The following is a 17,078-nucleotide window of genomic DNA, read 5'->3' on the forward strand; positions in this document are numbered from 1 at the left end:
ATAATATGATGATGTGTATTGTTGTTGTTGGTCTTTCGGCTGCTCCCGGCTCCCTTCCTGACGCAACCCTACCATTTTATGCGGGCTTGGGACTGGCACTGCATCCAGTGGCTGGGGGATTTGAGCACTGGCTGGGAATCGAACCCGAATAATTTATGGAATAGTATGTGTTAAGCTCAGTTAAATAATTTTGTTGTATTTGTTTACATTTTATTTAACTAATATTTATTAGAAGTAATGATTTACGTATTATTTATCAGAAATAGTGATGTACCTTTTTTGTGGTGTTTTTTTTTCATTTAAGGTTATTGACCACTTAGTTGAATCTACTTTGAACAATTGTTGCATAACCTGCAACACTGTTATACACAAGAATTGAAAAGTGATTCCAGAGTTGATCCTCGTGTCCCCTGTAGTTGGCTAATGGCTTTTTTTAGTTTAAAGCAGAAGTTGATGTGCACATTCCCAGATACTGTAGCTCGACAGATGTACCTGTGTGATCTCTCTCTCTCTCACCAGGCGTATTATAAACCATATAATTTCACAATAAATATTATGAAATATATACAATCTCTTTATTTTAAACAGATTAAGAAATGCATTTTAACACAACACAGATACATTGTGCAAAGTCTGTTGGACTATCTCGTACCTAATGATTACAGCGCAGTACCTAATGCTTTCCTCTGAGCAGAGACAACAGATCACCACAGGGTTCTCCTCCTCACTGACCCACCAGAACAGAACCAGAGCCAAGCTGAATGACCTCGTCTTACACAAGTGACTGAATTTACAGTTCTAAATGTCCAACAGAATCACTTCCTCTAAGGAAGGAGAGAACAGGACCGTGCAGGACATAAACATCATAAACATAAACACAGATCTGTGGGGGAAAAAACACTCTGACATTCCTACACAGAAAAGAAAACCGAAATCACAAATCAGAACAAGTGGAACTAAAAGAAAATAACAGCAAGCTGTGAAGAGACTCAAATCAAACACAATGAATTTAAAACAACAGAATGGTTTCTGTTAAACCAAAGTCTCAGTGTTAAACTGGTTAATACATTTTAGTATTGTTGTTGATTTGTCACCGAATTATGAAACAATAAGAATCTGACATTTCTGATGACATCATTAATAACTATTGATGAGTTAACAGTTAATGATTGTAAATGTATGCACCTTCTCCTGATTCCTGATGAGGGATGTTCAATATCTGTAATCGTTTTTGATTATTAACATTTTCTTTAAAACATCATGAGCATTATCACCTAGTTTACTGGTGACTGCACAGGTTCCCGAGGTTGTTCTTCACAGGTGACTTTCCTGAGGTGGTTCTTTACAAGTGACTGCGCAGGATCCTGAGGTGGTTCTTCACAGGTGACTGCGCAGGTTTCTGAGGTGGTTCTTTACAGGTGACTGCGCAGGTTGCTGAGGTGGGTTCTCCACTGCTGGATGGGTGGACTTCCCACAGCCACCAGTCTCCTCAGTAAGCGACTTGGCTCCAGACTCGGCACATCCGGGTGAAGGCGGTGATAGTGCTCCAGTTTCTTCAGCACTACAGACAAACCTACCTGAGAAGCGTAGAACATCGGACCCCCTCGATGTCTCGGCCATCCGTAACCAAACAAGTAGATCATATCGATGTCTTCTGGACTTGCCACTATCCCATCCTCCAGGATGCGGAATCCCTCGTTGGCCAAGGCTAAGGCACAACGCTCAATCACTTCCTGTGAAGTGATGTGTCGAGGTTCTATGCCATATTTATGCCTGTAATCCTCCAGGAAGTTTCGGATCTCCGGATTAGACTTCGCCTCTTTGGACCCAGGAGATTCATAGACGTACCACCCACGGCCCGTTTTCTGTCCAAGGCGTCCTTGCTGGCACAGCATGTCAGGGAGCGGGCAGTATCTCCGTCCAAGGCGCCATCGCGAAGGCTTCACAGGGTCGACGTCAGGTCCAATCAAACCAGAAGCCTTCCGAACCCTCCATCCGACATCCAAACCAGAAAGGTCTGCCACTTTGAAGATTCCCATGGCGAAACCAAACTCCTCCAGAGCCTGGTCCACCTCCTCAGGTGTGGCTCCTTCCTCCAGCAGGAACACAGACTGATCAAGATAATGCTTCAGCATGCGGTTCCCCACAAACCCGGGGCAGTTGCCAACGGCAACACACACCTTTCCTATTCTCTTACCAAGCGCCATCACCGTGGCAACAGCTTCAGGAGATGATCTGGTCCCATAAACTACTTCGAGAAGCTTCATGACATGCGCCGGAGCAAAAAAATGCATCCCAACCACCAGGGGCGGTCGATCTATGACAGCTGCAAGCTCGTCAATGTTCAGCCCCGATGTGTTGGTGCAGATTAGCGCGTCTACCCTCAGAACTTTAGACAGATCGCTAAAAACACGCTTTTTAAGGTTCATGTCTTCAAACACGGCCTCGATGACCAGGTCCACGTCCCTCAGCTGGTGGAAGGAGAGAGTGAACGTCAGAAGGTCTAACGGAGGACTGATGCCCCGTCGCTGAGCGTCTCGCTGCAGTATGCCTGTCACCGCATTCTTACCCAACTCCAACTGCTTTGCATCCATCTCTAAGGCCACTACAGGAATGCCTGCTTTAATGAGGGATACGGCAATGCCACGTCCCATGGTGCCCAGACCTGAGGAGGAACACACACCAACACTTTGAGAATTTGTGGTAACTGTTAAACTCAAATAAGTTTTATCTGAATGTTGGATGCTGGTAAACTCTCCAGAGACGTGCCTATGACTCCGGCACGCTGGACGTCCCTGGGCTTGGTGTTGTTCCACTGCGCCCCGTTAGGAAGACTCCATTTCCCAGCATTCCTCTGAGCAAAAAAGGCATACTGCATGGCTCGGGCCTGACCGGACTCGAAGATCGTGCCCATCAGCTGCTTTTCTCGCTCTATTCCTTTACTGTAGGGCAACATGGCGGCCGCTCTGACCGACTGAACACACGCCACCGGAGCCATCGCTCCCCGGGAACGACGCTTCACCAACGCTAAAGCCGCGTCACACACAGCCTCCACATCCGGCGTCCATACAGGGTCTCGCAGACTGAGCCTGCGAAGGTTTAACGGCTGACCTGCAACACACGCACACACAATAAATCACACACACACACACCACACACACACCACACACACACACACACCTATAACACTGAGAGCGAGCTCCATGGCAGCCTCCACGGTGCCCCCCTCAGTGACCTGATCCACAATCCCGAGCCGCAGAGCTTCCCGAGCTGAGACATGACGACCTGAAGAGACAGGCACAAACATTACAACTCCAAACACTTTGTGTGTGTGTGTGTGTGTGTGTGTGTGTTAGAGAAAAAGAGGGAGTTTATGATACCTGTGGTGATGAGCTCCATGGCTGCATGAAGGCCAATGAGTCGAGGAAGACGCTGAGTTCCTCCAGCAGCAGGAAGTAAACCGAGTGTCACTTCAGGGAGACCTAAGCGGGCCTAACCCACACACACACACACACACACACACCCATCATCATGAAATGGCACTCAGTCATACGACTCAGTAGGAGCATGGTTATGTACATTAAATTATGTATATTAATTTATGTAGTATAGGTTGTTCTACATTGAGACAGGTGTCAGGCAGTTGGAACCGTGCACTGTGGTGATGCTTTTGTTTGCACATTTGCACTTTATGTTGTCTGTAAAAAACCCTATAGATAGTTTTTCTTAGTTAGTTAGTTTCTGTTAATTTATGTTGTAATTTATGTTAGGTCTCTCTGTCTTGTCTCCACTAGCCAGCTAACTAGGCCTCTTAGTTAGCTAGTTTAGTTTTTCTGTTAATTTATGTTGTAATTTTATGTTTAGATGTAAAATTTTTGAATTTTATGTTGCATGTAGCACCTTGGTCCTGCAGGAACGTTGTTTCGTTTCACTGTGTACTAACTGTATATGGTTGAAGTGACAATAAAGCCGACTTGAACTTAAAATCATCAAAGTGCATTACAACCCCATAGAATGCTTTATATCTAAACATATTAAACTTTTATAAACCAGATAAGATTTTTATTTTTGTTGATGTCAGAAGGAAGTAGTGTTTCTGGCTAAAGGTAGTAAGGTATTATCATCTAGTTGGAAATCTTATTTTTTGCTGGACATCTATGTATAAAAGACAAGATCGATAGAAGCTTGCTGTTTATAGTGAATAGAGTGTTTATTTGACTGGTCATCGTTTGCTACACTGAGAAAAAAGTTTTCCAAACAATATAATACAAAGGTCCCCAGAAACTGGATCATTTAAATACAAAAGCATATTACTCGTGTAAACGCGATTATCTGCGTTCCCCAGTCCTACCAGAGGTGTTTATTCTAGATCAGATCCACTCAGCTAGCAGTTGTATAACTACTGTGAATAGCAAAAGACAATGGTTGACAGCTTTGTCTACAGACTGCGCTCTGACTTTAACATTTGCCAGAAATATAAGATCAGTGGAGACTGCTGGATCATGGTTCCCTAACCTCTCACTGTGATGTTATCCAGGATAGCGACTTCTGACAGAAAAAAAAACAAGGGACATAGAACAGAGTGAAAAAAAACATAAGATTGAAAAGGAAATTTGAATTTCTTTGCTACAAGAGAATTGAGGAATCTGGAGACCAGATGCTCGATACCCTGATCCCCCTCCCTTTCTCCCTCCCTTTCTCCCTCCCTCCCTCCCTCCCTCCCTCACTCACTCACTCCCTCCCTCCCTCCCTCCCTCCCTCACTCCCTCCCTCCCTCCCTCCCTCCCTCCCTCCCTCACTCACTCACTCACTCACTCACTCCCTCCCTCCCTCACTCACTCACTCACTCACTCACACTCACTCACTCACTCACTCCTTTGGGCATGTGCTACAATGCATGGTACTGTGTGCATGTGCATGCTAAAGAGAAATACATGCTTGTGTACATTCTTTTATTTTTGTGTGCTTCAAATTAGTGAAAAAATTTCTTGGTTTAATTGTGTTTATCTTACAATGGAAATATAAGTGAAAGCTAATCTTTAACCAAATTTAATCGATTATATGGCATTACAACTAACAAAAATTATTAAAACCAACAAGTATGGGCATCCATGTATAAAGTACTTGGCACTTTGGTTGTTAGCTTCGCTGTGGCCAGTGGCTCCATATGGATCATCACTGCGTCGTCAATTAGATGCTTTTAAAAATAGGTGCACATGTCAAATACTAAGCATGCCACGGACCACTCAGTTAACCACTGGAACGGCCAGGGTCGCAAGTTCCCCTTTCTTGGCCGCATAGTATGACACGAAGCATCTGTCCTTGAGGTAGCAGCGATAACTAGGAGGATGACGGAGGAAAAACAGCCGTGCTCATTACTCTTACTGCACTGTATTTTATGTTTACTTAAATTTTTTTAACTGCTTCTAAATTAAATTTTAAATAGTTTTTAAAAAGCGTCATGACTAACTGTTTTTATTTTTATTTAAAATCTAATTTAAATAATCTTAAAAGTTTAAGTATCATTTTCTATTTATTTTTATAATTATTTTCTTCTCTTTTATGTAAACCACTTTGAATTACTATTGTGTATAAAATGTGCTATACAAATAAACTTGCTTTGCCTTGCCTTACGCGAGTCTGTCCTTTACCTTAGTGTGAGCAATGCGGTAATGACAGCCAAGCGCTAGCTCTAGTCCACCCCCAAGAGCCACGCCCTCTATGGCCGCCACCATTGGCTTGTCTCCGCGCTCGATGTTGTGGATCATTGGAACCAGAGAAGGGCCAAGCATGGAACCTGAAAACTCCTTAATGTCTGCTCCTACAAGTTCACACACACACACACACACACACACACACACACACACACACACACTCTCTCTCTTGTATGCACCAATTGCTACATGAGTTTCCTTCCAAAAGTATTGGAACAGCAAGGTTAATGTTGATAAGACGATAAATCAATATTCCAGCTTCTACTAAAGGGGAACCAGACGGAAAACCTCTCTCTCTCACACACACACACACACACACACACACACACACACACACACACACACACACAACAACAGAAAGACACTGTGCTACAGGAGGATAAAGCAGGGTGGTGATGTCAGAGGCTCAGTGCTGATACAAAACCAGATACCATGTGTTGATTACTCTTTAGTGTACCAATACTTTTGCTCACCTAAGATCAGGAGTTTGTGTTCTAAGCTGCTTTAACTTTGACAAATAAACATCGGAAAAGTAGATCTGACTTTCTGATCTATCTTGTATTCATCTCAAACACAAACACAGTGTACAGCAACAGACTGTCTGTTCCAATACTTTTGGAGGATAGTGTGTATCAGTCGGATACTCTATTCTGTGTGCTTTATAACCTTCACTACACTTTGTGTGTCACTCCAGGTTCTGTATAAACACCGGCTAATGAGTGATGAAGAGTGAAACATTAACGCTGTGTGTAGTGGTGTGTGAGCCGGGCTCCAGGTCAGTGTTCTCACCTCCACAGAATATCCCGTTCTCTCCACAGAACACCACGGCCTTCACCTGCTCATCCTCCAGCGCCCGGGTCACCGACTCCACCAGGCCCCTCCGAACCGCAGCACTGAGAGAGAGAGAGAGAGAAAGAGAGAAAGAACTCAGCGAGCACACACACACACACACACACACACACACACACACACACACACTGAGAGTGAACTCTCGTGATAAAACCCAGATTAAACTCCAGAGGAGGATGTAGTGTCCTCAACAGGTGGTACTGTGTGGCAGAATATTAGCACGGTGACCGAACCACAGCTGAGAAACACGCTGACGACCTACAGACTCAGCAGTGTGCGGGCATGAAAGCTGGGTGACACACACGCGCACACACACACACACACACACACACACACAAACACACACATACATTTCAATTAAATTTGATTTAATTGTCATTGTCACAAAGCAGCTTTACACAATCAAAAGTATGTGTATGTATCAGAATGATCAGATTGTCCCTGTAAAACCTTGTAGACCTTGAGAGGAACCAGACTCAGCAGGGAACCCATCCTCATCTGGGAGATAACAGATAGCAGGGATTGATCTGCAGTCATACTGTGTGTTAGGAATCTGGAAGTTTAGTATAACTAGACATGTGGAGAAGTTCATATGGAGTCCAGTTCGTTATTGGAGACCCAGGTAGACTTTAGGAAACTCCAGTCTTGAACTATCAAGCGACTGCAGTCACAAGGTGAAATAATTCTATCCTGGTAATATTATCTACATGAGCTTTAAATGAAAGACTAGAATCTATAATCACACCAAGGTCTTTTACTGTTGCACTCGATGGAACAGAAAGGCCATTTAAATTTACAGTGTGATCTAAAATTTTACTCCTAGCTGTATGCGGTCCTATGACTAGAACTTCTGTCTTATCAGGATTAAGCAGAAGGAAGTTAATTAGGCGCGTGTATATAATGTATATAATGGTTGAAGATCTCGTCACATGGATGCTCCGTGTGTCTCTCTGGGATGCGTCTGGTGTCTGGGGATGATTCTCTTTACCTAGAAGATGGTTCTGGCCTTGACTGGTGTTGGCAACTGTTTCTCTGGGGACTTGACAGTTCGATAGTTCAGGACTGGAACTTCTTACAAGTCTACCTGGGTCTTCAATAACTACCTGGTGTAATGAAAATTGCTAAAAGCGCTATACAAATAAAATTGAATTAATGATGACGGCACGTATACATGCTGCGGCTTCTCTCTCCCCAAACACAACTGTGTTTTCGTGTCTTTTGTCTTGTTAGATTTACATTTACATTTGGGCATTTGGCAGACGCTCTTATCCAGAGCGACTTACATTTTTATCTCATTACACATCTGAGCAGTTGAGGGTTAAGGGCCTTGCTTAAGGGCCCAACAGTGGCAACTTGGTGGTTGTGGGGTTTGAACCTGGGATCTTCCGAACCGTAGTCCAATGCCTTAACCACTGAGCTACCCCTGGCCCCGTTAGAGAGGAGCTTACAAAGCCCTAGCAGAGACACACAGTCTGTGGCACAGGATACAGACCCTTACTGATTACAAGCTCCCACAGCGGACATGTGACAGCCTCTATCTCTCTGCTGAATGAGCTGAATGCATTCTTTGCCCGTTTTGACACTCACAACAGCACCACGACACAAAAACACCCACCTCAGCCCGGCGACCAGGTGATGACGCTTTCCCCAGACAGCGTGAGAAGATCCTTTCGCAGGATTAACGCACGCAAGGCCCCGGGTCCTGACAACATTCCTGGCCGAGTATTGAGAGACTGTGCAGGGGAACTCATGTCTTTATGGACATTTTTAACATCTCTCTGAGGCAGGCTGTTATCCCCACATGCTTTAAAACCACCTACATAATCCCAGTACCTAAGAAAACATCTCCCTCCTGTTTCAATGACTTCCGCCCAGTTGCACTTACTCCCATCATTATGAATTGCTTTGAACAGCTAGTCATGCAGCAGATCAAGACTGCCCTCCCCCCTCCCCCCCCTCCCTGGACCCCTTCCAGTTTGCTTATCGGTCCAATCGCTCAACTGATGATGCCATTGCTACGGCCCTCCACTCAGTGCTCACCCACTTGGAAAACAAAGACTCTTTTGTTAGAATGCTGTTCATCGACTTCAGCTCAGCGTTTAACACAATCATCCCACAACAGCTCACTCATTAACTAATTCAGCTGGGGATCAGCACCCCACTGTGCAACTGGCTGCTGGACTTCCTGACTGGCAGACCTCAGGCGGTACGGGTCGCCAATAACACTTCCAGCACCATTATGCTGAGCACTGGGGCTCCCCAAGGATGTGTGCTGAGCCCCCTCCTCTTTACGCTATTGACCCACGATTGCATACCATCACACAACTCCAACCTCTTTAGCAAGTTTGCGGATGACACGACTGTGGTGGGTCTCATTAGCAACAATGATGAGACTAACTACAGGAGTGAGGTGAGCTGCCTGGCCAGGTGGTGCACAGACAACAATCTCTCCCTGAACATGGAAAAGACAAAGGAGATTGTGGTCGATTACAGGAGAACATACACCCAACACTCTCCGCTGTCCATCAATGGTGCGATCGAGGAGAGGGTAAGGAGCACCAAGTTCCTGGGTGTGCACATTACGGAAAATCTCTCCTGGTCCACCAACACTGCAGCACTGGCCAAGAAAGCACAACAGCGTCTCTACTTTCTCCGGAAGCTGAGAAGAACCGGAGCCCGGACACCCATCATGTGCACCTTCAACAAAGGCACCATTGAGAGCATCCTGACCAGCTGCATCACTGTGTGGTTCGGCGCCTGCAATGCGTCCTGCCGGAAAACACTCCAGCGCATAGTGAGAGCAGCTGAGAAGATCGTGGGTGTCTCTCTCCCCTCCCTCCTAGACATTTACAACACCCGCCTCACACAAAAAGCTCTCAACATCGCCTGTGACCCTTCCCACGCGACTCTTTAGTCTGCTACCATCAGGGAGGAAACTAAGGAGTCTCCAAGCCAGGACAAGCAGACTGAAATACAGCTTCATCCATCGGGCAATCATTAAGCTCAACTCCCTTCCAGCTCTGCCTCCCCTGTGCTCTTCGGCCTCTCCCACCGTCATACTCTGACTCCTTCATTTCACACACACAGACACACTAATACTGACACACACACACTCAGACACACAACATTCACACAAACTCACACATACACACACTCACACATACACTTAGTCACACTCTTACACTTGTCACTTTGTGCTCCATGCACCATCGGTACTTTTACTACCTCAACCCAGGAAATAACATAAAAAAAAATGTACATACCTTGTTCATACTGTATTTATACCCAGTTTTGTTTACTGGTTTATATTGCTCATTATAATTTCATTTGTCACTTTAATTAACTAAAATAAGCAAACTTGCACTATTCCTATTGCACTGTTTCTCTCCATATCTGCCTTCTATCATGTTAACTGTCCCTTTTTGCAGGACAGTAACTAAATTACCTCACCTCTGTTGTTTTTTCTAAGTTTGTGTTATTTAAGGGTCCCCCCCCCTTCCGTGTTATTTGTATCAAGGATGAGAGAAACGTAATTTCGGTTTTCTATACGTATGCACTGTACATGTAGTAAAATTGACAATAAAGTTGACTTTGACCTTGACCTTATGTTCTGCACACATTGCTCAACTTTAGTAAGCTGTTTTTCTCATTAGGTTTTGCTGAGACATATAACTGTGTATCGTCAGCATAACAGTGAAAGCTAATACCATGCTTATGGATTATGTTGCCTAAAGGAAGCATGTAAAGGGAAAAAAGCAGTGGACCTAAAACTGAACCCTGTGGAACCCCAAACTCCACTAGAGAGCATGCAGAATAATCACCATTTAAGTCTACATACTGATACCGATCGGTCAGATAGGATCTGAGCCAGGAGAGGGCTGTTCCCTTAATTCCTACTACATTTTCTAATCTGTGAAGAAGAATAGCGTGATCAACGGTGTCAAAAGCTGCACTGAGGTCGAGTAATACAAGCATAGTTACACAACCCTGATCAGAGGCCAATAGGAGATAATTTACTACTTCAACGAGTGCTGTCTCTGTACTGTGATGAGGCCTAAATCCTGACTGATACAGTTCATGTATGCCATTTCTATGTATATATGAGCATAGCTGCTCCGCTACTATCTTTTCCAGGATCTTAGAGATAAAGGGGAGGTTTGATATTGGCCTGTAACTGGACAGCTGACAGGGGTCGAGGTCAGGTTTCTTAATTATTGGTTTGATAACTGCTAATTTAAAAGATTTTGGAACATATCCAATGCTGAGTGAAGAATTAATTATTCTCAACAGGGGTTCTGTTATTGCTGGTACTATCTGTTTAAGAAAATGTGTCGGTACAGGATCTAATATACAGGTTGATGAATTTGCAGAAGAGATGAGTGAAATTAGTTCATTCTCTTCAAGGGGAGTAAAGTATTCTAGGTTCTGATCTGACATGGCTAGATTAACATCTGCATCAATACCACACACACACACACACACCTACACACTTGAACAACTGCACTCACTCACTCACTCAGCACTGTATAAACACACACACTTCTGCTTTGTGCTTTGTATATTCCCAGGGCTCTCTCTGTGTGTGTGTGTGTGTGTGTGTGTGTACATGTTCCCTAATCAGTTACATTGCTAATGATATTTTCTGATTTGTTCTTTAGGTTAATCTAAGCTTTACCAACACACACACACACACACACACACAGACTGACCTGAGCGCGTTCACAGGTGGGTGTGTGAGAGTGATCAGGGCCAGTGATCCCCGCGCGCGCGTGTACCGAGCCATCGCGTTCGAACTGCGTTTTCCCTGAGAGAGTGTGTGTGTGTGTGTGTGTGTGAGTACAGAACCTCTCCCCACAGTACTCTGGTCCTGTCACTAACCTCCCCGGTTGTTTTTGCCCCTCTCTGTAATTACCCCCCCTCAGGGGTAAAGTCCTCCCGCCCCTCCCCCCTCAGGGGTAAAGTCCTCCCGCCCCTCCCCCCTCAGGGGTAACTGTGCCACAGGTCGGTGTGTGTGTGTGTGTGTGTGTGTGTGTACACACAGTGTGAGGGAACATTATAGATTTTAATTCTATATGAATATATACAGTGTGATTTATACCTGAATGTTCTCAGTATTATTTGCTGTGAAACTGTTATTGTTATTAAATACAGTGAATGTGGTTTTGGTTTTATTTTAAAACGCGGAAGTAAGCTCTAATTCCGATTGGCTGCCCGAACACACGTGACCCCGCCCCTCGCTCGACACTTCCGGGTTGTATGTGCTGTGTTGTGTGTGTGTGTGTGTGGACAGAATGCGCTCCGTGTTGTTATTCGGGTCTGTGCTGGTCCTGTCCACCGTCTCCCTCTACACTCTGTCCTGTTACCTCCCACCTGTACCGCGGGGGGGCAGGCAGGGCCGCGGGGGGGCGGGGGAGGGGCGGTCTGCAGGAGGAGGAGGAGGAGGAGAGGGGGAGATGATCAGGTCAGAGTCACACACATACATCACATACACACGTATACACACACACATCACATATACACACATCACATATACACACACACATCACATATAAACACACACATCACATATACATCACACATACACACATATACACACATACACATATACACACACACATCACATATAAACACACACATCACATATACATCACATATACACACATATACACACATACACATATACACACACACATCACATATAAACACACACATCACATACACATCACATATACATCACATACACACATATACATCACATATACACATATACACACATACACACACACAACACATATACACACATATACATCACATATACACATATACACACATATACACATATACACACATATACACACATCACATATACACACATATACACATATACATCACATACACACATATACACACATACATCACATACACACATATACATCACATATACACATATACACACATATACACACACACAACACATATACACACATATACACACACACATCACATACACACATCACATACACACATATACACACACACATCACATATACACACATATACACACACACACACACACACACATCACATATACACACACACATCACATATACACACATCACATATACACACACACATCACATATACACACACACACACACATCACATATACACACACACATCACATATACACACACACACACATCACACATCACATACACACATATACACACACACATCACATATACACACATCACATATACACACACACATCACATATACACACACACACACATCACACATCACATACACACATATACACACACATCACATATACATCACATACACACATATACACACACACATCACATATACACACATCACATATACACATATACACACATATACACACACACATCACATATACACATATACACACATATACACACACATCACATATACACACACATCACATATACACACACATCACATATACATCACATACACACATACACACACACACATCACACACACACACATCACATACACACATCACATATACACACATATACACACACACATCACATATACACACATATACACACACATCACATATACACACACACACATATACATATACAGACATACACACACATCACATACACACACACTCACTAGTGATGGCCAGATGAAGCCTCACATAAACGTGTCATGGCTTCGCAGCCGATCGTTTGACCAAAAGTGATCTAACGTCTGTCCTCTGTCTCATTCTAATAATCTAATCTTTAACCCTGAGTGTACAGGGCTGGAGTATAGTGTGGGATAGAAACTGTTATATACTGAAATCTGTGTGTGTGTGTGTGTGTGTGTGTGTGTGTGCGTGCGTGTGTGTGTGTGTGTCAGTTTGAAGTTCCCGTCTGATCTGCAGGAGTTAAAACAGATGACGGCGCTGTTACGCTTTTATAAAATGCAGAACAGCGGCTTCGTCCTGCTCTTGTTCTCCAGCGCTTATCTCTACAAACAGGCTTTCGCCATCCCGGGGTCATCACTACTGGTACACACACACACACACACACACACACACATTATAGTGTAAGATTAAATAAAATCTGTTCTAAAAAATCCACTGACTCTCTAGCGTTTCTGTGTGTGTGTGCAGAACATCCTGGCGGGGGCGCTGTTTGGACCCTGGCTGGGACTGGTGCTGTGCTGTGTCCTCACCACCGTAGGAGCCTCCATGTGCTTCCTGCTCTCTCACTTCTTCGGAAAGCAGCACATCATACGCATGTTTCCCGACAGAGTCGCCCAGCTACAGAGAAAGGTGTGTGTGTGTGTGTTTATCCAACATGACTCCTCTCGCTTCTCCTTACAGTACAGTACACACACACTCACACTCACACGTGCACTCTGAGATGGACCAGACAATACAGACTGGGGGAACAGGGGGAACCGGGGGAACCATACTCAAGGGAATAGTTTAATAGTATCTATAGGAACCGAGATAACTGGATACCGTAACCTAACTATACTGGATAACTAACCTAACTAAATCAAATTCAAATTTTATTTGTCACATACACAGTCATATACAGTACTATATGCAGTGAAATGCTTGTACGACCGCCGGTGACCTTAAAAAGAAAATAAAAACTATATATAAGGAATAAATATTAATAAAAAGAAATGAAATACAAAAGAAAATAAATGTACCTAGTAAAATAAACAAACTGTACAAATAATGGCGGACTTAAAAATATTACAAAATATAGGGGGGGGAATATATATATAAAAATTGTAAAATGTTTTAAAGTGGCAAAGTGTCATGTGCAATGGCAAATATATAAACATGTATTGTATAAGTCTCAGTCTCTCTGTGTTGGCCTTTAGGGAGCGGAATCGCTTCCCAGACCGCAACAGGGAGAACAGTCCATTGTTGGGGTGGCTGAGGTCCTTCACCATCTTCCTGGCCTTGGTCCAGCACCGCTTGCTGTAGATCAAGTGCAGGTCAGGGAGCTCGGTGTGGATGATGCGCTCAGCTGATCGCACCATTCTCTGTAGAGCTCGTCTGTCCTGCATGGTGCTGTTTCCAAACCAGGTCATGATGTTTCCCGTCAGGATGCTCTCTATGGTACAGGAGTAGAAATTCCTGAGCACCTTAGAGGGCAGTCTAAAGTCTCTCAAGCGTCTGAGGTGGTAGAGACGCTGCCGGGCCTTTTTCACCACTGTGTTGATGTGACAGGACCATGACAGGTCCTGCATGATGTGAACACCGAGGTATCGGAAGCTGTCCACTCTCTCCACTCCTCCTGTTGATGATGGGGGTCTGGTAGCTCCTCTCCTGCTTTGTACTCAAGTCCACTATCAGCTCCTTTGTCTTGCTGACGTTCAGGAGGAGATTGTTCCTCTGGTACCAGATTTACAATCTCCTCTAGGTAGGCCGACTCATCATTGTTGGTGATCAGGCCCACCACGACGGTGTCGTCAGCAAACTGGATGATGGCGGTGAAGTTGGTAGTGGCCACACAGTGGTGGTTGTACAAAGAGTACAGCAGGGGGCTCAGAACACAACTCTGGAGGGCTCCAGTGCTGAGAGTGAGGGAGGCTGAGACATGTCCGCCCATCCTTACTGCCTGTGGTCTGCCAGTCAGAAAATTGGAGATCCACTGACACATTGATGAGCTGAGTCCCAGGTGCTCCAGCTTGGTGGTGAGTGTGGAGGGAATTATGGTATTAAATGCAGAGCTGTAGTCGATGAACAGCATTTTAACATAATTCCCTTTCCTAGGGATAGTCTTTTTCTCCACGGTATCATCCGATGGTTTCACGATGAATCCCACAACCGCTTCTGTAAACACGTTGACGTTATCATCAGAGCTGATGTCCCAGGCTGCGTCATCGAGTGCGTCCTGTAACACGGCCACCGATTGGTCCGTCCAGCACGCGACCTCCCTCTGAACCGGAACTTTCTGTTTCAGCCTTTGTTTGTATTTTGGCATGAGGAAGATGGCGCTGTGGTCGGATTTACCAAACGGAGGACGAGATTGTGCCTTGTAGCCGTCCTTGACTGTAGTGTAACAGTGGTCCAGTGTCCTTTTACCCCTGGTGGGGCAAGTGATATGTTAATGAAAGTTCGGCGCTGCGCGTTTGTGGTTGGCACTGTTAAAGTCCCGATGCTGTGTTTGGTGCTGTGTGAGTGCCTCATGCAGCTCGCATAAGGCAGTGTCTGTGTTCGCTTGTGGTGGAATATAAACGGCGCTGATTATGACAAAATGAAGCTGGCTTGTCCGAGTGCGCTTTAGCGTACCTCAAGCCGTTCTGTTTGTGCTGTGGGCGGAGAAAAGGTTTCCTCTGCATCACTCTCGCATACAGCATCTCCTTGTGTAGATGCAGAATCTACAGATGCGCAGAATAGTTGAACGATGCACAGTGACTCAGTCTGCAGCAAGATGATGTTGTAGGTCTTTGGTGCTGGTCTGTGGGTTGACTCTGACTGTTCTTATCAGTCGTCGCTTCTGTATATCCGAGATTTTTCTTGGTCTGCCACTTTGAGCCTTAACTAGAACTGTGCCTTTGGTCTTCCATTTCCTTGGTACGTTCCTAACTGTGGAAACACACAGCTGAAATCTCTGAGACAGCTTTCTGTATCCTTCCCCTAAACCATGATGGTGAACAATCTTTGTTTTCAGGTCATGTGAGAGTTGTTTTGAGACCCCAGTGTTGCTACTCTTCAGAGAATATTCAAAGGGAGGGAAACTTACAAATACCCCCTTAAATACTTTTACTCATGATTAAAAAAATTAAAAAGAGAGAGAGAAAAGAATAACTGGGAGCTGTGGGGGAACTGGGACGAGAACTCAGTAGGAGGAAACTAGAGGATCTACAAACTAAAATGTAATGAAGCTGAGGAGAGAAGATTACAAATTAGAACCTTGGGAGGAAACGCTAAACTGAAAACTGTGTGTACTAACTCTGTGTGTGTGTGTATGTGTGTGTGTGTGTATGTGTGTAGGTGGAGGAGAACCGCAGCAGTTTGTTCTTCTTCCTGTTGTTCCTGCGTTTGTTCCCCATGAGTCCAAACTGGTTCCTCAACATGAGTTCTCCGATCTTCAACATCCCGCTCTCACACTTCTCACTCTCCGTTCTCATCGGTACCTCACACACCCTAACTCGTGTGTGTGTGTGTGTGTGTGTGTGTGTGTGTGTGTGTGCAGGTCTGATGCCGTATAACCTGGTGTGTGTGTGTGTGTGTGCAGGTCTGATGCCGTATAACCTGGTGTGTGTACAGACGGGCGTGGTCCTGTCTGATCTGACGTCTCTGGATGACGTGCTGTCCTGGAGCGTGGTGCTGAAGCTGCTGCTCATCGCCTGTGCTGCCCTGCTGCCCTCTGCCCTCATCCGTCGCTATGGAAACACACACACACATACAGCGTACACGCACCCAGAACACAAAGATCGCTGATGCACTTAACCTGTGTGTGTGTGTGTGTGTGTGTGTGTGTGTACGGGAGGTGCTATATT

General features: G+C 44.8%; 2 protein-coding genes across 2 annotated transcripts in view; one reads left to right on the plus strand and one right to left on the minus strand.

Moving 5' to 3' along the window:
* Positions 1-551: 551 nt before the first annotated feature.
* On the minus strand, positions 552-11,460 carry ehhadh (enoyl-CoA, hydratase/3-hydroxyacyl CoA dehydrogenase). The gene is made up of 7 exons (XM_053490577.1): positions 11,273-11,460; positions 6,504-6,607; positions 5,652-5,821; positions 3,381-3,492; positions 3,181-3,285; positions 2,770-3,111; positions 552-2,665 (listed from the first exon to the last, which is right to left on the minus strand). The coding sequence occupies exons 1-7, from the start codon at positions 11,344-11,346 to the stop codon at positions 1,413-1,415; spliced, it is 2,160 nt and encodes a 719-aa protein (XP_053346552.1). The 5' UTR covers positions 11,347-11,460; the 3' UTR covers positions 552-1,412.
* Positions 11,461-11,834: 374 nt separating this feature from the next.
* The window catches only part of LOC128516592 (transmembrane protein 41A-A-like), a 5,378-nt gene continuing 134 nt past the window's right edge, over positions 11,835-17,078 (plus strand). Inside the window, exons 1-5 of the mRNA XM_053490575.1 lie at positions 11,835-12,024; positions 13,464-13,614; positions 13,720-13,881; positions 16,570-16,708; positions 16,814-17,078. The exon at positions 16,814-17,078 is cut by the window's right edge and continues 134 nt beyond it. Coding sequence (XP_053346550.1) covers positions 11,855-12,024; positions 13,464-13,614; positions 13,720-13,881; positions 16,570-16,708; positions 16,814-17,019 — 828 coding nt within the window. The 5' untranslated portion in view covers positions 11,835-11,854 and the 3' untranslated portion in view covers positions 17,020-17,078. The remainder of the gene's footprint in view (positions 12,025-13,463; positions 13,615-13,719; positions 13,882-16,569; positions 16,709-16,813) is intronic.

This window comes from Clarias gariepinus, unplaced genomic scaffold (assembly GCF_024256425.1).
Source record: "Clarias gariepinus isolate MV-2021 ecotype Netherlands unplaced genomic scaffold, CGAR_prim_01v2 scaffold_29, whole genome shotgun sequence".
Classification (NCBI taxonomy): domain Eukaryota; kingdom Metazoa; phylum Chordata; class Actinopteri; order Siluriformes; family Clariidae; genus Clarias; species Clarias gariepinus.